Source organism: Coniosporium apollinis, assembly GCF_000281105.1.
Source record: "Coniosporium apollinis CBS 100218 chromosome Unknown supercont1.64, whole genome shotgun sequence".
In the NCBI taxonomy this organism is placed as follows: Eukaryota; Fungi; Ascomycota; class Dothideomycetes; genus Coniosporium; species Coniosporium apollinis.
The window spans coordinates 15244-38984 of NW_006913326.1; the positions used below are offsets into that span (position 1 = coordinate 15244).

The 23741-nt window shown below is 54.3% G+C and overlaps 10 protein-coding genes across 10 annotated transcripts; 4 read left to right on the forward strand and 6 right to left on the reverse strand.

Moving 5' to 3' along the window:
* Window positions 1–1095: 1095 nt before the first annotated feature.
* W97_08789 (uncharacterized protein) lies at window positions 1096–2187 on the reverse strand (the record flags this gene model as incomplete). The annotated part of the gene is made up of 3 exons (XM_007786656.1): window positions 1096–1409; window positions 1652–1715; window positions 1765–2187. The coding sequence occupies 3 exons, from the start codon at window positions 2185–2187 to the stop codon at window positions 1096–1098; spliced, it is 801 nt and encodes a 266-aa protein (XP_007784846.1).
* Window positions 2188–2484: 297 nt separating this feature from the next.
* Window positions 2485–6577, forward strand: W97_08790 (uncharacterized protein; the record flags this gene model as incomplete). Its single annotated transcript, XM_007786657.1, has 2 exons — window positions 2485–5000; window positions 5074–6577. The coding sequence occupies 2 exons, from the start codon at window positions 2485–2487 to the stop codon at window positions 6575–6577; spliced, it is 4020 nt and encodes a 1339-aa protein (XP_007784847.1).
* A 530-nt stretch (window positions 6578–7107) lies between these two features.
* Window positions 7108–7984, reverse strand: W97_08791 (uncharacterized protein; the record flags this gene model as incomplete). Its single annotated transcript, XM_007786658.1, has 3 exons — window positions 7108–7190; window positions 7248–7661; window positions 7801–7984. 3 exons carry the CDS (start codon window positions 7982–7984, stop codon window positions 7108–7110), a joined length of 681 nt encoding a protein of 226 aa, XP_007784848.1.
* A 490-nt stretch (window positions 7985–8474) lies between these two features.
* W97_08792 (uncharacterized protein) lies at window positions 8475–8969 on the forward strand (the record flags this gene model as incomplete). Its single annotated transcript, XM_007786659.1, has 2 exons — window positions 8475–8563; window positions 8621–8969. 2 exons carry the CDS (start codon window positions 8475–8477, stop codon window positions 8967–8969), a joined length of 438 nt encoding a protein of 145 aa, XP_007784849.1.
* Window positions 8970–12881: 3912 nt separating this feature from the next.
* Window positions 12882–13172, forward strand: W97_08793 (uncharacterized protein; the record flags this gene model as incomplete). The annotated part of the gene is made up of 1 exon (XM_007786660.1): window positions 12882–13172. One exon carries the CDS (start codon window positions 12882–12884, stop codon window positions 13170–13172), a length of 291 nt encoding a protein of 96 aa, XP_007784850.1.
* A 993-nt stretch (window positions 13173–14165) lies between these two features.
* On the forward strand, window positions 14166–15623 carry W97_08794 (uncharacterized protein; the record flags this gene model as incomplete). Its single annotated transcript, XM_007786661.1, has 4 exons — window positions 14166–14294; window positions 14325–14552; window positions 14609–14723; window positions 14788–15623. 4 exons carry the CDS (start codon window positions 14166–14168, stop codon window positions 15621–15623), a joined length of 1308 nt encoding a protein of 435 aa, XP_007784851.1.
* Window positions 15624–16355: 732 nt separating this feature from the next.
* Window positions 16356–18359, reverse strand: W97_08795 (uncharacterized protein; the record flags this gene model as incomplete). Its single annotated transcript, XM_007786662.1, has 1 exon — window positions 16356–18359. The coding sequence occupies one exon, from the start codon at window positions 18357–18359 to the stop codon at window positions 16356–16358; it is 2004 nt and encodes a 667-aa protein (XP_007784852.1).
* A 708-nt stretch (window positions 18360–19067) lies between these two features.
* Window positions 19068–19712, reverse strand: W97_08796 (uncharacterized protein; the record flags this gene model as incomplete). Its single annotated transcript, XM_007786663.1, has 1 exon — window positions 19068–19712. The coding sequence occupies one exon, from the start codon at window positions 19710–19712 to the stop codon at window positions 19068–19070; it is 645 nt and encodes a 214-aa protein (XP_007784853.1).
* A 459-nt stretch (window positions 19713–20171) lies between these two features.
* On the reverse strand, window positions 20172–21755 carry W97_08797 (uncharacterized protein; the record flags this gene model as incomplete). Its single annotated transcript, XM_007786664.1, has 1 exon — window positions 20172–21755. One exon carries the CDS (start codon window positions 21753–21755, stop codon window positions 20172–20174), a length of 1584 nt encoding a protein of 527 aa, XP_007784854.1.
* A 945-nt stretch (window positions 21756–22700) lies between these two features.
* W97_08798 (uncharacterized protein) lies at window positions 22701–23667 on the reverse strand (the record flags this gene model as incomplete). The annotated part of the gene is made up of 3 exons (XM_007786665.1): window positions 22701–23246; window positions 23314–23486; window positions 23547–23667. 3 exons carry the CDS (start codon window positions 23665–23667, stop codon window positions 22701–22703), a joined length of 840 nt encoding a protein of 279 aa, XP_007784855.1.
* Window positions 23668–23741: the final 74 nt, after the last annotated feature.

Here is a 23741-nt window from a genome sequence, read left to right on the forward strand (position 1 = left end):
CAGCGCTCAACAATGAGATGATTTGATAGTGTAGGCGTGCGGAGCGACGAATAAGAAAGGGGTGATGATGAAAACCTCCAAGCTACGTCGTGGCTTGATGAGGGCGGCTCAAGGAGAGTGAACCAGCCGTGACTTGTCCTGAGACATGCAGAAAAGTCCAAAGAAAGGAAAGCTGAGGCAATTGATAACAAGGAGTTCACCACCCGAAGTCTCTACAGCCTTGAGGTCTCTCACCAGGGCTACTCCGTGCAGTCCCGGAAAGGCAGCAATGGGGCCTTGGCCGGTCATCATTGGAGCCACGTTAACGCATGCCTAAGGTATGCCTCACATTTCTCGTGGAGTCTAAGATGATGTAGGGCGCCGACGGCGTCTCCAGTCCGAGGCTGTTTCATGCGGCCTTTGTCGAAGAGCGTTACGGTGGCTGCATGCTAGACTGCCGTTGGGCAGTATCATGCGTTTTGGCCCACGGCAAATCTCCCACCGATAGGCTCACCCGGCGGGGATTTCGGGAACCATTGCAGGTGGCTCTGTTCCTGCTCCCGAGCAGAAGCAGCCCACGTGAACCATGAGGCCATTGGACAAGGTGGAGGAGAGGTGTTGGCAACTTGTGTGGGAGCGTTCACCTGTGACGTGTCTCTGGGGCTGTCAAACGGGAGGTTGTGAGCTGGAGAACAGGGGTGGCTTGGTTCGCTTCGGCGCGAGGCGCGGGCGGGCAATCCCGCCGATGGCGCCACCTTGGGGCAACACCCGCTCCTCCAGCTCTTCCGACTTCAAGCACGCGCCGCCTGGAGATAATGTACCGAAAGACGGGAGGGCTCAGAGTGACCTCTTGTAGCACGATGTAGGGCACGAGTGTGGTGACATGCTGGCTGTGGTGTCAGCCCCCACTGCGGCTCCGCCCGAGCACTGTACGAAGTAGATAGGACGGGCGACTTCCACAGATATGCGTGTGCGCCGATGAGCGACGGACGTCCGTCGGAGCTTTTATACTCGTACATAGACTTTGTTATCCACCCCCGCGCATAGATCGCTCTTTGTACCTGAAAGTGTATACCAGAGCCCGATCGTCTTCTGCTTTTACCGCCCAGCTAGACTTCATCGCCGCACACACAGATCGCTCCGGATGACCCATTTCTCTCCTTCTAGTACCTCCCTTCCTTCGTGTAACATGCAGTCCGCGCCATGCCTGTGCAACAAGGCCATACCGATCTCAAGTTCCACGACTATTGGGTCAGGCGGCGATTCTTTCTTGCTCCGTGATTTCTTCCCAGGTGCTGGATCTGGGTAGAACACCGTCTCGCCACCTATGCAGCCAGTAGCCGCAGAGGTGAGATACAGAAGGAGGGTCCAGGTGGTCCTTGCTTGAATCGGAGGCGTCCCAGGAATCGTCACGTTGTTGGAGTCGTCGTCTGAAGCTGTGTCAGCGTTCCTCTGCGTCGCTCGATCACATCACATTCACGGTGAAAACAGGTTACTAGAGCCCAAAGCAGAATCCAAACCTGTGATCGAACAGAAATGCTGCCATTGAAGCATCGCATCGCGCGCAAACAAAGTGAAGCGCGTCACCACATAGCAAAGCGCGGCTGAGAAGCGTCATGATAGCAAGCGACAACCTTGTAAAGAACGTTGCCAGAGAGCAAGGACGACCTACAATGCTGATCGAAAAACTGCCCTTTGCTATACCGATAAATCCTGATGTTCGGATTGAGACCTACCTGAACTAACTGAGCACCGCCCCAAGGCATCTCAAGAGGTATAACTCACGACTTCACCGCCCCATAGAGCTTGTCGGCTATCCTTAGGGATGGACAGCCCGTCGGTCTCCTCCAAGTTGCCCAGAACAAGATCTCTCAGTGCCGTGCCGCTCCATAATTGCTCTGCAAATGCGGGATCATCTATCTGGAAGCGATCATTGACTCTAACAGCGTCGCCTCTTTTAGGTTTACCAGGCGTCGTGGTCAGAGGCAGGGATGACAGGAAACTCGTATAGTTTTTACAAAGCGTAGAGGTCCAGAAATTGGCAATAGTGACGATATGACCCGCAAGCAGTTCATGCATGTGCAAATCTGCATCTGATAGCAGAGGGTGAAGAACTGGCCAGTTTGGCCGTGGCTGTTCAGCTCTTGGCGGCGCTTTAGATGGCGCACACTGGGTAGCAGCGTCTTTCCTTCTGCCTTTAGGCGGCATGCCTGGAGTGTTTGAGGGGATGCTGCCGTTCTCCTGTCTGAGCGGGCGGCGTGGTGATGAAACTATCAACCTTTGGTTGGACAACTGAAATCAGTGTACCTGAAGGTAAGTGGGGAGCTCAACCTTATTGCGACAACTACCTTCTGCGCTCGTAGTGAATAGCAGAGAACCTCCTTCAGTGTCTGTCCGAAACTCTTCAACTTTTTGGGAGTTTCAAATACCCCAGTTGGCGCTTGATGAGCCGGTGAAGTCGCAGACTGCGGAGAGACCCTTAAAATCCTGAAGGATCTGCCGAAAATGGAGTCGCCAAGATTTCTGGTCGGCGACTCATGTGCGGCCGCCATCGCCGAAGAAGGGCTCCCCTCTCAAGCCTACGAAGCCTACGAAGCCCGCTACGACAACTGTGCTGGAGTGCGTCCTTGCAGCGACTGGTGCACGGCTGACCAGTATCACGCGAACTGCCCAAACGCGCCCGGAAGGGCTGGAGTGCACCAGCAACAGCACCCGCAGCGCAATGCCGAGCGCGCGGAGATGGCGACGTTGACAGCAGAGCCACGCCTACCTCAGAGCGGAGGTCAGTTCCAGGAGGAGAGCAGTCTTCTTGGGATCCATGTTGCACCAGACCTGGATATTGGTGTCAAGCAAGACTTATTTCCTGCCCCAGAAAATGCCCGCGACGGGGAAAGAGCTACAACGAGCAGCGGTGTAGCTGCTCCAGAAACAAATGCCTTGCCACGCACAAACTCACCAGAAGAAGCGGCCGTTTCCCATGATGCGGAAACAATCGCAGCGACTACGGCGAATCAAACAAGCCTCTCGTCAATATCATCCTTACCGGATGCCGCACCCAGCTTGCCGGCCGGCGACACGGCTGTCACTCCCCAAGATCTCTCAGTCTCTGTGATTGCGCCTCTCACGCTCGCACACCACACCGTAGATACGCTCTGTCTGCCTGCCGATCCCAACTCCCAGACCGACGTATTTCAAAATGGTCTGCAGAACGGGATAGGACTGGAGACCGCAGTCGCCTCAAGGCTGGCAGGAGCATTCCCATACACCGCCACGGACGACCAACACATCTCGTCAACCGTTCCGGACCTTACGAACCTGTGTCAACCCTCTCTCGATACCCTGGCATACCAGACAGAAGCGGATTTCTACCAGGCCTCTGTGCCCGAGCTGCAAACCAACACAGAGCCAATGAAGGGCTTCGCGAGGCTCGACTTTGACGATGGACAGTTCTATATGACAACCTATTCAATAGAGCTCGGTCGAGATGTTCGAGCAGAAAGGCTGGTTCGCCAGCGGGCTACGGGATCATGGTCTGAAGGGAAGGCAAAGCACAAGAGAAAGTCGAGCTCGGGCGATGTCCCGCAGACGCCAGTGCAACTAAAGAGCGACGTCTATGAAAATGCTTGCCGTAGCCAGGTCAGCGAAAGCGGAGGTATCGTTGGCGCAGATGACGATAGTTTCAAGCCTATGCGCCGGAAGAAGAGCAAGAAATCCAAGTCCACCAGCTCGTCATCACAATGTCTATCGCGAAAAGATTCGACATACACCAAAGAGGAGCCGGAGTTCATGACCGTTTCGATGGCTAATATCATGGACGGTGGCGAAGCTTCACCTCCTGACGTAGCCGCGCTGCTTCCTGATCCCACAGAGTGCCCGCTGATACCCATACATCCGCCCAACATGCAGTTTGATTCGCGCACCCACTTCAAGGCAATCTCCAGGCGGCATGCCCGGATCAGCTACAACTTCACCACTCACTGCTGGGAGATGATGGTCTTGGGCAGGAATGGAGCGTTCCACGACGATGAGCTTTATGGGCCCGAAGAAGTCGCCAAACTGCACGATGGCAGCAGCATTCAGATTGCTGGGGTTTGCTTCACTTTCCGTCTCCCAAATACCACGTTGAGTGATGCAGAAGACCGCGAGGAAGGCGAAAGCGCTAGCGGTCGGATGAGTTTCGCTTTTGAAAATGAGAGAGGAGAGAGCATCGTAATGGAAGAGGACAGCGAGTCGGAGAGCCCATCGCCCCTGATCGCGCACAATCACTATTGGGATGATCCGATGGCCGAGCTCGACGAGGACCCAGATGGCGACTCAGAGGATCCCGAAGAGGACGACGAGGAGCAGGATGAGCCTGCCGAAGAGCAGCGGCCAGTCAAGGTCAAGCTGAAGCTACGAATGACGAAACCGGCCAAAAAGCCCGAGCCGAAATCGAAGAAAGATGCCAGGAAATTAAAGACACAGGTCAAGGCCCCTGCGAAACCACCATCGAAGTCCCAGCCGAAAGCCGCCACAAAAGAAATTTCGAAGGGTCCAGCTAAGCAGCCGAAAGAAGCAACGAAGGCCCCAGCTAAGAAGAAGCCAAAGGAGGTGGCAGTTGAGTCTGTCGAAGAGCCCGAGGACGCCAAGGACCAAGCGAAGGCTACCGATGAGATCAAGGGTGAGGCCGATGAGGACGCCAACGACAAATCGCCAGTACAATCTACCGAGCTCGTCAAGGGCGGAAGAGAACTCACTCCTGAAGAGGCTGCAAAACTGGGGCTTCCCGTTGGGACAATAATACCACCGAAGCGCAAAGGTCCCGGGAGACCGCCAAAGGATGGCATCATGTCGAAGCGCGAGAAGGCATTGCTGGCAAGGCAAGCGAAAGAGGCGGAAAAGGCCAGGAAGCTGGGCATCGATCCAGCGACATTGCCCCAGCCAGTAGCCAAGCCTAAAGTCAGCAAACCTCGCAAAGAGTCCGATGGTGAGACGAACGGTCAGAAGCGGAAAGAAGGCACGGAGGGTGTTGATGGTCAAGCGTATGTCTATTCCCTCCCGTGCACCAGTGATGTCAGGCATTTTCTCGTTCCAGTCTGCTAACGGGTCGTGCAGAGAGGATGGCGAAGACGGAAGCCCTTCGGACGAGAAGAAGGCTGCGAAGGCCGCGAAGCCAGCACGTTCGCCTTCGCCAGAGATGAAACTGGAAGACTATAGCGAGGAGCAGTTGCAGCGGCCCAACGCAAACTATGTCGTCCTAATCCACGAAGCTATTAGCAACTCGAAGAACGGTGCAATGAACCTGCAGCAAATCTACAGCGCTATCGAACACAAGTACCCGTACTATCGCTTCAAAACCAGCACCAATGGATGGCAAAGTAGCGTTCGACACAACCTCGGCCAGAACCCCGCATTCAAGAGGGTTGAGAAGGAGGGCAAAGGCTTTTTGTGGGGGGTCGATCCAACGGTCTCGATCGAAAAGGAGAGGAAGAAAAGGGCGACGCCTCCACCACCTCCACCCCGGCCACAGTATCCGCAACAAATGTCGTATCCCGCAGGCCAGTACCAGGTGATGCCGCCTGGCGCTCACCCTGGAATGCCCGCTTACGGCCCTTACGGCAACCAACACGGTCAACCGCCGCGGCCACCGCCTCCAACACATGGACAACCTCATGGTCTTGCCGCACCACCCAAGACATCATCTTATGCTTCGCCCTACGCCTCGGCTCCTCTACCATCAACCTCACAGCCTCCGCCGCCTCCCCACTCGCAAGTGCGTGCACCCAACGGCGCATATCCACCCTACGGCCCGCCACGGAATCCAAGCTACCCGTCGCAACCGCCTCCTGCGCCGTCCGGTCAACAACCCCAGTATCCACCCCGCCCTTCTCACACCCCACCTGGCGTCCCTCCGCCTCCGACGCAATCAACCTACACGCTCGAGAACCTCAACACAACCCTCACGTCCTTCAAGGAAGCCTTCCTGAAGAGCGCCGGCCCGAAGCAGCTTGCGCACAACGAACGCCTCGTCGACACCGTCATCAAGCGCATCCTGCATCCACGGGACTTCCAGAGCCCGCCCATCGGCGAAGAAAAACAGGTCCTCGATGTGCTGAATGGCCTTATCGCTTCTCAGCACAGAGCTGCCGCCACCAATGCGCCTAGTGCGGCTCAGCCGCAGCCGCCTATCCCGCAGGCTTCGCAATCTTCGCAACCTTCGCAATCCGGTGTGCTACTGCTGCAGATGCCCCAGCCGCAAATGCCACCTACACCGCCTGAACAAGCCCCTGCACAACCGGCGGCCGTCCAAGCGCAGACGTCTGCCGCACCCCAGGCCGAAGCCTCGCAGCAGCGCGCAGCCGAGGCCGCCCAGTCCGTCGTGACGGATGCGGCACCGTCCGAACCTGCCGTTGTGGCTGCTCCCGCGACCGCTCCGTCCACAGCCATAGAAGCCGTAGCCGTGGCGGCAACATTGGCGGAGCCATCGGCGGAGTCAGCGAATTTGACGGGACGGAACGGCTCAGCGACGCCGGTTGCGGGTGCGAAGCGGGGTTTGGAGGAGACGGCGTCGGCGCTGGAGGGGTCGGAGGCGAAGAAGGTGAAGGTTGGGGAGGACTAGGATTGGGGCTGTGGACTTCTATCGTCGCTTACCGTACGTGCGACGACTTCTACGCATGCATTTCAAGAGCTTGGGATAGGACGGGATGGACTGAGCTGAACTGCTGGCTTTGAGCGGAATTAAAGGATCGGCAATGGGCGCGGCGTTTGGAGGGTGATTTTGAGCGTTGTCGTTATTCGCTGATGCATCGTGATGGCGTTATGGGTTCGGGGCATTTTGGAGCGCCCGTTGCTCATGTTTCGTATTATCACGCATCAACTACTAGACGTTGGGGCTACTGTGCTTAACAAGCCATGAGGTCTGGCTATCGCATATGCTGCAACGCTACATAGAGGGAAAAAGTAATGATTCTGTCTTGAAACCCTTCTCTCTGTAACGCCGCGAGGAGACCAAACCCTCCTACTTGCCTCCCAAACACCGGTGACCGTCTGCACGCGTACCTACAGGGAAATGCGTGGAAAATTCGAGGCCATGCAGAACAAGAAAAGCGACCTGGAGGCCACTAAGGCGCGTAAGCGGAGGAAGCAACCTCACATGGCCATCTCGGCCTGCAGCTTCCGCAGCTCCTCCTCTTCGTCCTCTTCTTCCGCCCTTGCTGGCGCTTTGCCTTTCGCTGCACAAAACCCGTTAGCACCCACTTCACCACCAACACAGAAATGGGAAAACTCACGCTCTCCCTGCGCCACCGCCGGCAGCCTATGCACCTCATCCGCCACGGGCACGGTCCCGGTCCTCAACATCTTATTATCCAGCTCTTCCTGCTGGAGCTCCGCCAACTCATCCTCCAACTCCGCATCGTCGAGCGCCTGCGTGCCAACCTGCTGCGTAATCGCCTCGCCGATTTCCTCGCCGATCGCGTGCTGCTCGCGCAGCTCCTCCATCGTCTGGTCCACTTTGTCGATCGTCAGCCCGCCGTGGATCTCCTTCATGGCTGCGGAGGCATTCTTCATGGCGTCGAGCGTCTCCTTGTTTATGTTGGCGGTCTCGATGGAGTAGATTTCGCGCTCTAGCGTCATTATTTGTGCGCTGGTTTGCTCGAGGGAGTGCTCGAATTGCTTTTTGCGCCGGAGGGCTTGTTTGGCGGCTGTGGAGAAGGGAGATGGTTAGCCAGGACCCCATGTGGACGCATAATGGCTCTGCAGTGCAGAGGGCTTGCACAGCCAACAGCAAAGCCTTTTCCGCTCTGAGGACCGGGATGGCGAGTTTGGGCAGAGTAGACCTACCATTCTTATTCGAGCTGACGTATTTCCGCGCAATGTTGTCCTGCTCCTCCATTTGATTCTGTAGGTGCTTTTCTCGCTTCGACAGCATCTCTAGCTGTCCTCTCAACTGTAATATGGCGTTCTTGGGCGCATCCTTCTTCTTTGCCGCTCCTCCGCCAAACCAGCCGAGTCCCCATCCTGACATCTTGCTGGTGTATGGCTGCGTATGGTATAGGACTGTGAAGGGTGTGGGTACGCTCGCCTGTCTGTGGCCAGCCGTGGAGTCTGACCCTGGGTTACGAGCAGCTGGGGCTTTGGCTCGCTCTAGCGAATCTAGTGGGGCGCTTTGGGGGTAAAAGTTCAGAGGCTGCCTGGGTGAACTCCACTGGAGATGTATGCCTGATCCTTGGGAAACTGAGGGCGAGTGCGGTAGTAGGGCCTGGGTGGGTGGATATGCGGCGTGGCTGTGGTGGTGTCAGTTGGGTTCTCTGGATGCCTCGCTCAGTCGGCGGATGATGAAGGTGACGCTGGGCTATCGAAAGGCGCTAGTGCCGAGAAGAGCTTAGACTGGAGTTCCGGCACGTGCCCGAGATACGTCGCCGACTTCCGCTGTGACTCTACCCCCAGGGTGTTCTACCTTGGTGGAGTCGGGAATGGCTTCTGGTTCAGACTTTCAGGCTCCTTAGTCTCGAGCAATGTCTAGGGTCCCCCCTGCAAGCCGCCTGGTCTTCTTATCGGACTTGAATCACATCGAAGCGGGGGAGAAAGTTCGCTTCTTGGGATGGTAAGGAAAAGTAAATGCACACGGAATGCTACTTTTATGCTAAATCGCGATCACCAGTGTTGAGGACTACATCGTCCCCTCCGGAACGCTTGTTCTGAAGCACAACTATCCACCTACTTCATCTCCGATCATGGCGCATGTCAACATCAACCATGTCCTGGAGTCCATCAAAAGCACGGAGATGCAAACCGGCGCCTGGCTCAATGTCATCGGTTATGTCGAGAAGTCTGCTGTGGACAGGCCAACCCGCAAACTTAGCCGAAAGCAACGTGCCAGCCAGCAAAATAAAGTTCATGTCCAAGCGGTCATGCTTTGGTCGGCTGGCGCCGTTAAGGTTGATGCCTATGAGCGTGCAGTAGAACAGCGGGAGCTGGCTGCTGGATCCGCTGCTGTTGAGAATGTGTAAAAGCCTCCTGTACCACCAACACTTGAAGAAGTATTGAACGTTCGATTCAACTTTTCTCGCGGGCCGATTCGCATCTTTGCTCGGCTGTATCCTGCCGACTGCTTCCTCTCTGGCCACTCCTGCGCAGAGTCGCCAGTTGCTTCCGGGAGCGGGTATTGAGCCGCTTCTGTGGACTGTTCTCTTGGCTTTCCAAGGACAAAGCACGTCATGCAGCAGGTGCTGTGGACACCAGCATCGTTGGTTCAATAAACACACAGTGCGTGAGCGTAATTCAACATCTGGCACCGTCTGATACAGTGCACGTGATTGCGGGTGGCTTTCTATGTCTTACAGACGTATCCTGTAGTAAGAATCTGCAATACAGCGAGTGGACGCAGAAACTGCCAATAAATCCATAGCAAGCAATCATCCGATACAGCCATTGCAAGGTCTGTACACTGCACTCAAATGGTTTCGTATACTGAGCTCAAGAGTCGTCCTTTCCATCCGACCAAGCAAGGCTGATGGGGTTTGCCTGTAAGGTTGAGGCTGAAGCCCTGCCGCCTTGGCACCAGGGCACTTGTGTATCTGCATCATGTTCTAACCGCAACAACTTCGCGACCTTCACGATTACCACGAGGTGTATATGTCAGACGATTGCAAGCGGCTTGAACTTCGTGGCTTAATATTGCCCACCCGTGGTCCTTGGACAGCAAACACGACCCGAAGATGGATGATACCGCTCAGGCTGCCACTCCGACATCGGGAGAACAACTTCAGCGACCCTCGGGACGATGCTTCAGCTGCATAAGACTGGAGAGCATTGTCGAAGGTGACACCTTTCGCAAATGGGAGCATCATAAGAACTTTGCTGCACTTGATGAATCCGCAGAGCTGGGATGTGATATGTGTAGGCTCCTAAGGTGGTGTTTTTTATGCGAACCTTCAGGTTATGTCATGTCTCCGGAGGTTCCACCATTTGCGTGGTCCACTCTTATGAAATCGACTGATCCTGTGTCCGTCTATTCGACAGATCCTGTGCACGCCTATTCGACAGTCGACCAGCAGGTAAACATAAAGTTCTCATTGGGTAATATCCGTCCCATGTGGACGTCGACATCGAAGAACGAGGACTGTAGCGCTGTTGGTAGTGGTCGGGTATGGAGTGAGTCTATCATCTTTAACAGTTGTCGTCTCCATACTTGACTCACAACAACGTAGAATTCCTGCCTGGGGAAGAAACTGAAGATCTAAACCGAATAATTCGCCAAGCACGAAGATGGATAGAAACATGCCGCCACTCCCACCGTGAATGCGGAGAACGTACGACGTATGAAGAGCATTCAGAAGTAAAGATTGAGAACCTCCCTACTAGACTAATCGACGTTGGCACATCCGACGGAAACATAGAGCCACGACTCTGCCTGTCAAGCGAGATCGAACAGCAATTCTTGATCAATGGGGGTTTAGTCGCAACTGGAGTGTCCTCTTCTTATCAATATCTCATCTTGAGCTACTGTTGGGGCAACCCCGCCGCTGTCGCCGTAACGACAAAGACCAACCTCAACGCAAGATTGAGCGGAATACCGCTCCGGACACTCCCGAAAACTATACGGGATGCTATTCAGATCACCCAAAAACTGCTTGTTCGCTACCTTTGGGTGGATGCCCTTTGTATTATCCAAGACGACACGTCCGACTGGGCTGCAGAATCAACACGGATGGGCCCATATTACGAAAATGCCTTGTGTACGATCGCAGCCACCGGTGCCGCTGATACTACTGAGGGCTGCTTCTTCGAGAGACGGAGCTTACGTTTTGACGTTCGACCATGCCTTCTTAACCTGCAGCGAACGCACGGAAGTACATCTGTTTGGGTTTTGCCAGTTGAAGTCAGCTGGTCCCACGCAGTCAATCGGGCCAGGTTGAATATGCGAGGTTGGGTCAAGCAGGAACGGGTGCTCTCACCGCGGACACTTCATTGGTCTCAAGTCGGTGTATTTTGGGACTGCAACGGATTGGTTGCATCAGAGGAGTACCCAGAAGGGCACCAAGACATGTTGTACGCCCATCACGTTTACCGGTACGACAAACTCCAGCATTTCTGGAAGCACACCAACGAGGACCTGTTGTGTACGGTATGGCGTGTGGTTGCTATCCAGGTGTGCGATGCTAACTTCACCTACCTGACTGATCGTTTGGCGTCGATTGCAGGTCTGGTGAAGAAAATACAAGAGCGAACCAATGATCAGTACTATGCTGGCATGTGGCACAGTACCCTACCTCAACTCCTAACGTGGAAACGCGAACGCTCCAGACAACTTACAAACTCGGAAAACGTCAACCTTTACATAGCACCCTCATGGTCCTGGGCATCGTGCGTTGACGGCAGGCTTAACTGGAGCGTTCTGTCATGGTCTCTTTCTCGTAACAAACCGATGCGCTATGTGACTGAGATCGTTTCCGTCGCGGTAACGCCGATAGGTCGCGATTTCACAGGTCCAATCTCTCACGGCAGGCTCACACTACGTGGTCCACTGCAGTGGGCGCCTCTTACTCTGATGTCGTACGAGGACAGGCGTCCTGGGTGGGGGGAGTACGACCGGTTCTCCTTCTTCGTATTGCGCACGGATGGACCGGAATATCAAGAAGCTGGCATGATCTTCTTTGATGGCGAACCCAGGCTTAGCGAGGCTCCAAATACTAAGCTGCTGATGAAAAACGTATGCCTCCTGCGGCACTGTGTCTACAGTTTAGGTTTCTCTTCCAGCAGGGCTTCCGGAGCTTTAGTTCTTGACCCTACGGGTGCGGCTGAGAACGAGTACACACGTATAGGTTGGGCTGAACTCTACGATCCGAACTGGTTCGAAAATACAGACGTAGCTACCGTTAACATAGTCTGATTACAGCTTGAACCCGGAAAAGAGCTGATAGCGTCATTATGGCGATGGTGACAGCCTCTGATATATGGACTGTCTCCCAAGAGAAGCTACAGAACCTTCTTCCATCATCGTTGCAGCACGCGGAGCTTACAGGTGAATCTGCGTCAGGCGGCAGAAGCACTTCGTATCGCTCATCGAGTTATGGGACGGACGCATCTCGACGCTCTAGCGGTCTCACATAACGATTGTGGCTATCAGGCACTGCGATTCCATGCCGGTTGGCCTTATCTCGCAAGTTATCGTCCCCAAACAAGGCGGCAACACCCTGGGGTCATAGCGTCCTGGGCTACCAATGTCAGGGCACAGCAAGATTGCGCATTGTCCTGTCCAGCGTACATGAAAAACGCTCTTTGGCTCCAACGCATCACCTGCTAAATTTGACATGACCGTCAACGGGAGATCAAACAGAGGCATTTAACCTACGAATGGACCTCAAAACCATCATCGCCTTCGAACATACCCACTCCCGATTGCCTCAAACGAACGGATGGCGGGTTGGATACACGGAACCACACCGCAAAGCTTGAGCGCGGCTGAAACTGCGTTCGGCGTCTCGCTCCTCTCAGCTCCGCAATCCGGAAACCTTTCGATCTTGCAAATGGCGTCAACCGCGAGTGCGGTATGAACATCTCGCGCCGAAACTCTAGGCAGATGGTGAAGGTTGTTGGAGTTAATGAGTTTGATTGCGTAGAAAATGCTGTCAAGGATCAGCAACAACGCATTCTGCGCTCTTAACATTCCCCCGTTCGCCGCTGGTGTTAGCAATCGTTGCAGTGAGAACGCACCGTGTCCTTTTCGAAAGTCTGGTACGAATCCAGAACACCGGGCCATTAATCATTGCTTCCACTCCACTTCCTTACCATCACGTCATGATCAGTCCCACTCCTCAGCCTACTTCGGGCGGCAGATATAGCCAGCCCGCCGAACCTTCCCTCCATCCACCGGCACGACCTTCCCCGCCATCACCAGAACAATAGTTCTTACTTCTAAGATGAAGTTTTTCACCCTCATCCTCCTCGCCCTCCCAGCCGCCTACGCCGCCGTCATCGCGGCCCCTGACGCCGGCACCAGCGCTCTCGCTGCCCGCGAAGCAACCGCAACAGCAGAAGCACACACCCTCATACCCCGCAAGACATGCAAGCGCGAGCGGAGGTTCCGACCGGATCGTCATGGCGTCTGCGTTGACGCATCGAAGCCGGATGCTTGCCAGGGAGGCGATATGTATCAGGAGGATTGCCCGGGGGTCCAAGTTTGCTGCATTATTGATGTGAGTTCTCCGTGAGTGTATTGGGTTCGAAAGCGGGGCTGATGAAATGGGTAGCATTGCCATATCAACTGCTAGAAGCGCAATACTGAGCTGGTTGTATAAAGGCGGAAGGCGAACGGGCTGCCCTTGATGTGATCAGGGGGCGAGTACGGAAAAGCTTGGGACTTTGATGTGGTTCAGAAGACTCGTGTACACCGGCAACACGGAAGTGGTGACTGGACATAGAAGTCAATGAACTTCGAGAAGTTTTGCAGATCTCTGATTCTCGTGAATCTACAAGCCCTTTACTCCCCAGCGCCATCACTCAATGGCTGACCTTCTAGAGCACTTCTCGTATACAGGTACGATGAGATTCGAGTACAATGCGCTAGACATGCTCGCCGACGTGCAGGACGGATCATCCGGGCATATGATCACTATATCCCTGGCTGATGCTGAAGCGCTTGCTTTTGCGCAGCTCATCTGCAGGACAAATGTTCTCCGTCCTCCATCGTTCTTGCTCTGCGGCTCGTTGACACAGATTCTGAAGTCTTATCAAGCACCGGCTAGTGCCGAGGCTTGGCTGCATGGTGCAACGGGAAGGGGGGCCGCGTGGCTGATCGTGGTCTCTGCTTCACGCGGCTGTCTCATGGAAAGTGTGGCGCGACAAACAGGCTAGAAACAACGTCACGACTCCAATCAAAGACAGAATGGGGAGGCGTTTGCGGGGAGATGTTGCGGGAGTTGTGTACGGGAAAGAGTTCATGGAGGGCAGACCGGTTGCTGGAGGCATGGCACGAGTCAAGCACCCGTGAAGCATTGGCTTTGCTTTCCTCTTTCCTTTTTAGTAACACGTGCTTTCATCTTTCTTGATTGACGGACGGTGAGTGTTTAGGCTAGCATGACTAGTTTACTTTTTCGGACAATCTGGTTTCCAGCGTTTGCTTGCTTGCTTTGATCAACCTTCCACCATCCAGCCTTCTCGTACTGCATTGCACAAATCATAGCAAACTCAGCACCTCGCCCATAATGCGTCTACCAGCAGTAGCTGGAGCCCTCGGCCTCGCTGCCAGCTTGGCCGCCGCCATCCCCACAATCTCCACCAAAGGTTCCAAGTTCTTCACTTCGGAGGGTGACCAGTGGTTCATCAAAGGCACAGTTTCTCCCACGTGATTGAATAGCATCAAGATTAACAGTGTCCCAGGCATTGCATACCAACTTGTACCCGACGATCCTCTCATTGACAACGATCAATGCCAGCGAGATGCTTCCCTCATGCAGGAACTCGGCGCCAATGCCATCCGCGTCTACCACGTCGACCCAAACGTTAACCACGATAGCTGCATGTCCACATTCGAGGAGGCCGGCATCTATCTGTTCCTGGATCTCGATACGTTCGATACACAGATCGAGCAGGTACGGCCGGACATGTATCTGACTCGGGAGTCACGTGCTTACTGACCGTGATGCAGAACAATCCTCACTGGAATGAATCACAGGTAGAGCGCTTCTCAGCCGTAATGGACGCCTTCCACACCTACGATAACCTTGCTGGCTTTTTCGTCGGTAATGAAGTTATCACGATGAGTCCGTGTTCCTCCCTTCGCGCCCCAAGGCCTGAATCCAGCTAACCCTCCTACACCACCAACAGGCAATGGTTCCGCCTCTGCTGTCTTCATCAAGGCCGCCATCCGCGACATGAAAGCCTACCGCGACTCCCGCAGCTACCGCCAAATCCCCATCGGTTACTCCGCCGCCGACATTTCCAGCATCCGACCCATGCTCCAAAACTACCTCGCCTGCGGCTCCAACGCCTCCGAAGCCCTCGACTTCTTCGCCCTGAACGCCTACGAATGGTGCGGCAACACCACCTACCGCGAGTCCGGCTACTCGCACCTGACGCAGATGCTCATCGACATTGACTACCCCTTACCAATCTTCTTCAGCGAGACCGGTTGCAACACCATCCGGCCACGCACCTTCGCCGACCAAGCCGCGATCCTGGGGCCGGAGATGACGCCCTACTGGTCCGGCGCGCTCGTCTACGAGTGGATCCAGGAGATGAACAATTACGGCCTCATCAGCTACGGGCCGCAAGTCGAAGCCACCGCTTCTGGAGCGCCGCCGGATGGGTTCACGCGCTCGGGGACGCCGACGCCGGTACTGCCGGACTTTACGAATTTGCAGAGTCAATGGGCTACGCTGTCGCCGGAGGGTGTGAGGGTGGATCAGTATAGCCCTACCTTGACGCCGCCGCCGTGTCCGGAGGCTACGCCCGGCCAGTGGGAGGTTGATGGGGATGTGGCATTGCCGACGATCGGGCAGGTGCTGGATGCGGCAGGGAGGTCGAGCATTGGTGGCGTGACGGGTGCGGCGACGGGGTCGCAGGCTGGAGCGAGTCCAACTGGAGCAGCTGTACGTAGGGAAGTTAAGGGTGGCATGGCCGGGCTTGTGGGTGTAGCTGCTGGAGTGGTTGCACTGCTGTGATAAATTTGGAGTCATGTGTGGGATTGTCCAGTCTTGCATCTTGGGGATTTTCCTCTTCTGTGGCATTGTTCAGGGCGTCGGTGGCTCATCATCCGTGACGATATCCTGTTGTCAGATGCATCTAGCGTAACGTGAGCATGGGTTTGGCGTGGATACGGAACCGTGGAAAGGCGTTTGAAGGGGCGTCTGAGTTCAATCTATCCTTAAGGAGGGAACCGAATAAAGTTATGTTGTTCCAAGAGCATGAACGTGTCAGAGAAGCTGAAAACTTACATACGATGAGCATCACACTTTGAGAGACTACATTCATCTGGACACTTGGCTTTTCTGCCGACGTCAAATGTCGACAGGATTCTTTTCAGATAGATAAAAGTAAAGCTTGGGATGCGAGTTGGGCTTTGGAAAGGGAATTAAACAAACAATGGCACTCAGAGACGACCGGCGGGGTGAGTTCAACAGCGCGCTGGCAACTGACGTGTTTTCGGTGGCTGCCACCTGTGTTCGTGCCGGCATGCGAAGTGCTCCATGAGCTTCGTGCAGCATGTTGCAGTTATCTGCGGCAGCCTATATGCACAAAGGCTGTCCCATGGACTGAGAATGCCTTGTAGCCTTCTCGTAGCTCAAGCCCATCTCTCAACTCCCAGTTCCGCCTCCGGCTGCGGTACAGCCGCTTGCGACGTTCCACGATGCCACAGCTCTTGCCGCATTTCGGGGGTCATCTTCAGTGCTTCCTCAACCCCCCGTCTTCCTCACTTCCTTCTTCTCTTTCTCCTCCATCTCCACCCGCTCCTCCCAAACACACCTCTCACACATACAATCGCCCCCAAGCGCACCAGCTGCCCACTCTCTCCTCTCCCCCACGTCTAAGTCAATATCGCAATAGTGCCCCACCACCTCCTCACCCTTTCTGAGCCCCGGCCTCTCCCTGATCTCTCTGCCCTTCCAGAGCACCCGCTGCTCCCTGACAGTGAACTTCATACTCCCCTCCCACACCCAACTGACATTCGGATCGCAGGAATGGTTCGCAAGACACCAAAGCGGATGGACGGCGCCGACGGCCGGCCTTCCATCGGCGCTCTGACGCGCTGAGGCGGTGCCGCGAAATTTGGCGTACAGGGTATTGAGGACCCAGGTGTCGTATTTGGTGCTTTCGAAGATATTGACGTTCATCTTTTCGAGGAAGTGCAGGGGGTGGAGGATGTTGTGGGTGAAGGAGAAGGGGAGGGTTTGGGGGATCCCGCGGAAGGGGTCGGGGCTACTGTGAGGAGACGTCCAGACCTCTGAGAGGGTCAGGGAGTGGTAGTCGCCCCATATGAACTTGACTTCTGGAAGATCGAGAGGATGGATGTCCTGGGTTTCTGCCATTGCCAGCGCACGGCAGAGGAGAAGGGAGTACAAGGCATCTGCCGCACCCGCTGCTGGCGCGTCCTTGGCGATGGCGTCGGCGTCTGCACCGCAGATCGCTGGATGATAGGCTGAGACTGCGAGGTCGTGGCATGTCTGCGAGCAGAAGGGTGTGTCGTCACAGTCTTCGCAGTAGATGACGCCTTCTGCGGCAAGCGCTGTGATTGGCAGTGCTGCACTGCAAGCGTCACAGAGGGGAGAGTCTGAGCGAGCGGAGGCAGTCAGGAGGGAGCGTTCGTCGAGAATCGTCTCGCCTGGAGAGATATCCTCTTTCGCAAAAACCCCAAGTTGGGTGACCGTCTTGGGTACTTCCGGTGGACCTTCGGGAGACGTTGTTAACAGAGGAAGACTAGTAGCCCGAACTTCTAGCTTCGGAGCAACCTCCACCATCTGCTCATTCAAAAGACGCAGTGAATTTTCAGAACAGCGGTCTGGTTCGTGATCGTTCCAAGGGTAGAGTTCGCGGCGGACGAGGCCGCGATCAGGATAGTCTTCGATATTCATGTCCTTCTCTTCCCAAGTAATGCCACGGTTCTCGAAATACTGTTGCAACTGATGACGGATCTCTTGGTCGAGACGACGAAGGATACTGTTCTCTGTATGGGCTTGACAGCCCCTCTTACAGTACTCAAGAGCACTCTTTAAACATCCGCAGGCCATTAAGCTCTCTGTGAGCTGGATATATGCCGTTCCACTCCATTGCTTTTCCGCAAAAGCCATCGCATCCTGGGCCAGAGCATCCGTAACACCATCATCTTCATTAACCACAGGAGCATTAGCTTCAATCTGTAGGGACTGTTCGGCAAGCGGCCTAGCCCCATCCTTAGCCTGCCTTATGTCCGCTTCCGCTGCCTCTACGACCAGCTCGTGGTATTCACCAGACTCGTCCGACAGCTCGTCCACCAGCAGGAGAGCCTTATAGGCCTCACCAGCACATAAGTCTGGATAACCAAGGTTTGCATAGGCTTCGGCTAGCGCAAGATGATTTGAGATGCTGTATGGCTTCTCTGCTGAGTTTTCTCGCAGGGTCTCCAGATTACTGAGGAGCGCTTCTAGACCGTCTTTCCTCGATTTGATAGATACCACCGGACCATCTGGAATCCCATCAGTTTTGGAAAGACCAGAGTCTGCCTCTTGAAGCAGATTTACGGGCGCTTTTGCGTTGTTGCTGCCATCCGCACCAACATTGCTGCCGGATGTTGCGCCAACGCTGCTGGTGACCCCATCATCGCGTGATGAATCTTCCACGGCATGGAGTCCGCGAGTGGTTGGAGAGATTGTAAGCCCGTTCAGCGTATCATTTACGCTCTGTAACGAGTTTTGTGCACTCATCTCCGAGAAAGTTTCTGGCACTGGAAGTCACTGGGTTTGATAGAGCTCGCTAATGGGCCCTGATCGAGGCTAGCTGAGGAACCAGGGTGTTTTCAAGCAGACTTTCACGTGACACAACCTAACGATGGCAAGACGATCATGGAAGAGCGTTATAGGTTTTTAAATGCGCCACGTTAGCGTCACATCATACAGCATGCGTACGAAATACTAAGGTACACCAGGCATAATATAATCGCAGTTGGTGACTGGCACTACCATTACCCAGCGTTTCTGAGATGATCTACTTCCGCACGGTGATGGACAAGAAGACTCTATCTCGATTGTGAACTGAAGGTGATGCGACCGCTCTCTCCCACACCTAGTGAGATCACTCTTTGGTCACACTGCTGACTCTCGGTGAGAAGCGTGATACCAGAAATGGAAGCTCTGTCAGAAGGGGTGGCTGTATCCGGACCAAGAGTGGCGACATTCGTCACCTGCAGAACCATTGGACTGCTCGTGGCTGTAACCGGTGAGGCCAAATTCCATTCTGCACGACATAATTGCGGGTTGGAACTAGGCAATATCAGCTAGATTCAGCTAAATCGGCACAGAAGAGAGACCACGGGATGGGTTGCAGCAACGCGAATGTAACAGATTGATACAGCAGAGGGCACAGGTGAGCGGATGCACTATATAGTGCAGAAAATAGTGTAGACGAAGTAGCACTTACTCCTCGTCCATGGATTCTGTCTGCAGACCTCCCCCTTGCCGCCCCAAGAGCGCAGAATAGAATTTCTCGTAAGCTGAGCGCTTCGAATCCGGCACCGCCAAACACACCTTCGCTACACCAACTGCACCGCATGGATGTGAAGTAGCAGTCTCATCCACCGGTACCCGCAACTCCCGCGGCGTGAGGTCATGGCACCAAAACGGCACCTCCCCTCTTTTAATGTCGCCAGAAGGGAACGTGACATTCCACTTGACTTCCTGGCCATCCGCTCTGCGCCTGCCACCTTCCTGAGCAGCTCCATAGCTGACCGCCAGTGAGTCCCGCTGATTCAGCTTCTCCAATCGCGATCGTACAATCTCGACGTCCTGCGGATCTGACGAAGTAAGGGCCCAGTCGATGAAGCCGTAATCTTTGTCGCCCCACCAATGGCCTTCACGGTTGCTGGGGGAGTCGTCAATGAAGGCGATGAGCTCGATGTACGTCCCGTCCTTGAATACGATGAGCTTATTCTCTGTTTTGTTGTGTGCATGGCGACCGCCAGGCGTGATAGTAAAAACGTCCGTGATCCAGGATGGAGGGTCAAGGATGTTCTTGTGTGGGAGCTGGATGATTATATGGTCAAGTGCTGGTGGGGGATCCATGTTGTGGTTCGCCTCCGTAATTATGGACCGGCAACCGATAAGGCTTGGAGCAATGGTACGCAAGACAAGAGTCGTGAACAGGAACAAGGAGCCTTCAGTGTTCACAAAAACAGAAGTAGAAGATGTCTGTTTAAGTGGAGAGATGGTTCGGATGGCATTAAAGTCGGTTAATACGCTAGCGGCGTGACTCAAGATGGCTCCACCCGCAAGAGTGCACCGTCCTTGCTTTACCGCAGTACTTTGTAAGTAAATCCGATGTGTGCTGCCACTCTCTTATAACAGATACGAAGGATGACTCAAATGCGGGGTAGTGGAGCGTTCAAAAACCGCAAAGAGGAAAAGAGATGGCACGTGACAAAGCTCTCTCTTGAAGCTCGCTAGAAACGGAGCCAACAAGACGGAAAAGAATATATGTGCGTTTTCTAAATCAGGAAAAACAACGTGTAATCTAGACTTGTACTACCGTCCCACTGCGCCATACCAACACAGCCCAAGCACTGCGCCAAGGACAATCGCTGCGGCAGGCGGCACTTTGAACCAAGCAGTTTCAGCGTACGTGACTGTAGCCACAACGACCCACCAGGGCTCAAGCGCCAGACTCTGCCCCTGACTGGCTTCCGGAGTGAGATAACCAATCTCCCACAGCCGGTATACAGCGGTGAAAACCAGTCCCACAGCTGTAGCATTGATGCCTCTTAGGAGACTGACGACCGTGGCTCTGGTCCGAAGTACGCGCCAGATGCTCTGCATACCCACTGCGATTGCAAGGCCTGGTAGAAATATGCCGATGTACCCCAGGAGAGCGCCTAGGACGGTCGGAAGCCTGGAGGGTTCAAGTGCGAGTGCGCCGAGATAGACACCGAAATTGAAGTTCGGCCCAGGAAACGCTTGTATGATGGCTAGACCGATAAGGAAGTCTCTGCTGGAAACCCAGCCTGGTTCGACAACGTATTCGCGGAGGAGAGGAATGACAACAGGACCGCCACCAAAGATTACGGTACCGGCCAGATATACGTTCGCGAAGAGGTCAAGGGCAAGCGGCGGAGTGTCTAGAGCGCCACGAGCGGCGAGGATTGCTATAAAAGAGGCGAAAAAAGCCATGACAATAAGTAGACCCCATTTTACGCGGATAGCATGGGAATTCATGTCCGTATGTAGCTGTTCTCCAGTGCTCACAGGTTGATCTACTGGAGGCATTTTGTTTGAAGAAGAAGCGAGCGGTACTGTGATGCCTCCGGAGGTGTGAGCTTTCCCTAAAGATGCAGCAGCACGCTTCTGTACTCCATCCGACGCCGAGGTCTGCTCCTCAAGAGGGATACTGTCAGTCGCGGTACTCTCTTCGGCCTCTCGTTGCGGGTTGGACCTCGTTTGCTTGAGTTTCGCCTGGAATTTTCCGATCCTCTGACGCAACCAACAGTCCCAGGTTACTGTCGCAAGACCCCCAATCAAGATGATGGCAGGGAAGTACCAAAGAGCATTATAACATAAGCCAGCGCACGCTCCAAGAATGACCAATACGCGGGTGATCTTGTCTTTGATGGCCTTGTCCGCAAGCTGTACTGCAGCTAGCGCTATGATCCCGACGGTCGCGGCGTTCAATCCTGATAAAAGCGCGTAAACAGGGCCAGGAAGCACCTCACTGATCCGCTCAACACCCAGCGACAGCCCGTACATGCCGATTGCACCTGGGAGGCTCCAGAGCAGGAAAGCAGCCAAAGCCGGCAGAAACCCAGCATGGATGAGTGCCATACAGAACAGCATCTTGGTGCTTCCCGGTCCAGGCAAAGCTTGGCATATCGAGAAAAGCTCCTGATAAGTCTGCTCATCGATCCAAGGTGCTTTACCACCGCTGCCATCGACAAATCTGCGGTGCAAGGTTTGGAAGTGCACGGGTGGTCCCCCAAACGCAATGAAACCAAGATCCCAAGTCCGGGAAAAGACGTCTCCAAGACGCCATAACAGTTTTTCGTTGTTGGCTTGGTAGGCAGTGCGTTGGTCCTTTGTCCGGTCCTGAACGGCACGGAAGAGATCAAGGAGAGGCATTTCAGCGGTAGAGGAATATGGAAGGCAATGCTGATCTAGTGTACGGAACGATCGAGAAGTAGACGGAGGAAAGTAAGATTTCAAGATATATTTCTGGCGCGCAAGCACTGAGCCAATAGTGATCAGAATTGCTGCACGTGAGGGCTGCCGAGATGCCACGGCTTAGCTAGTGACATACTGTTGCATCTCAGATCGTCGGACGGGCTCGATAGACTCGGAAGATAGCTGACAGACCGATTCAGCAAATATTTCGAAAGGTTCGCAACTGCTCCTCTTATGTACAGGGTGTCCACGGTTCAGCGCCCCCACCCGCCCTCTTGTCAATTCAAAAGATTGTGCGCAAACTTGCAAAAGATCCTACGCGAACTTCATCCCTACTACCTTTCTACACTATTAGTTCCATACAACACACTATTAATAAGCTAAGATTATTACTATAGTATCTTTATATGCTCTACTTATATTTAAGATAATTATATTATAACATTTAGAGGGTCGCGATATAAGGATAACCACGTAAAAAGCTTCTTCCCTATATTAGTGAGGAAAGAATCCCTGTTTGCGCACAATCTTTTGAATTGACAGGAGGGCGGGTGGGGGCGCTGAACCGTGGACACCCTGTAGATCCTCTGCTGCTGAAACACTTAATGAAGTCGGCGCGATCCAGGAGGGGTTTGGCGTGACCGACGCCTGATGACGTGCTTTTGGTTCCTACGGCTTCGTGCAGGGGGTGCAGGAGAGCTGAAAACATCTTACTACATAGATATCCCAAGGCGATCCTTCTCCAGTACCTAGCAACGTCTTCTGCATTGATTTTGAAGTTCTTAGATTTTTGCTAGTACAGAGGGTTACTGAGCTACGATATTAATCTACATTATCGAGCTATCCAAGCAAATATCGATTGCCATTGTAGCGCCATCAACGCCATGTTGACCATACCTTCTATTATATGATCGCCTTTGATCGAGCGTACATCGCAACACTCAGCACAGCAACGGGCGCTACGACCTTTGCCGCCTTCGCAAAGAAATTCTGGAACCTACCCTTGACCATCTTGTCCATGGTTGCCCCAAATTCCTTCGTCTCGTTCACTCTGGGGAAATCCACATCCGGTATCTCCTTCCCAGTAAACTCGCATAGCCTGTCCCATCCTTCGCCAACCTTGTACTCCAATAGACGCTCCTTCGGCACCAGCGTCCTAACCTCCTCATAGTGCTCCACGAAACGCCGTTGTAGGATTGTCGGATCGAGCGTGGCGCCACCGTAGAAGGCCGACCACATGGCGCGGCACATAGGTATCCAGCGGCCGATGAATCCGGGATCGATGTACGTTGCTACGGTGAGGGTCTTCGATATTATGGCTTGACCTATGGTGCTCTCGACGGACTTGTACCACGCCGCAGGATCACGGTTGGTAAGCACGACTTTCGCTTCAGGATACGCCTCGATGAGCTCCTTGGCAAAGGCAGAACACGGCCAGTCTGTTACGGCCTGTAAGATTATAGAGTAAGGAACGACGCCTCCATGAATCGCGCGGAAAGGGTGGAACCATGCTGACCATGCAGTTTCCTAGCACTTGATCAAACTCCTCGCGCCCGAAGGGCTTGCCTTTCCCATGCCACTTCGCAGCGATAGCCTCCTGCCATATGTCGGAGTCGGGAGGGTTCTCGATGCAGGAGGTCATGTGGTAGACGTCGTCGTATCCGAGTATCCGAAGAGCTGCAACCGTCGCTGTGGACAACCATCATCGTCAGCTTCTAAATTCGTAACAGAAGCGAGGCGCAAGCATACACGATGTCCCTGTGCGTGGCATGCCCAGCACCAGCAGCTCCATCGGCACCATTCTCTTCATGCCATGGCGGTCAACCCACTCATCCTCATTCGAGGACACCTCACGGCCGAATAGTGTCATCTTGCGTAGAGTGGATTCTACTACGGCGTTGAAAGTCTTTGAGTTTGGATAGTAGATAAGGCACGCGACGCCAC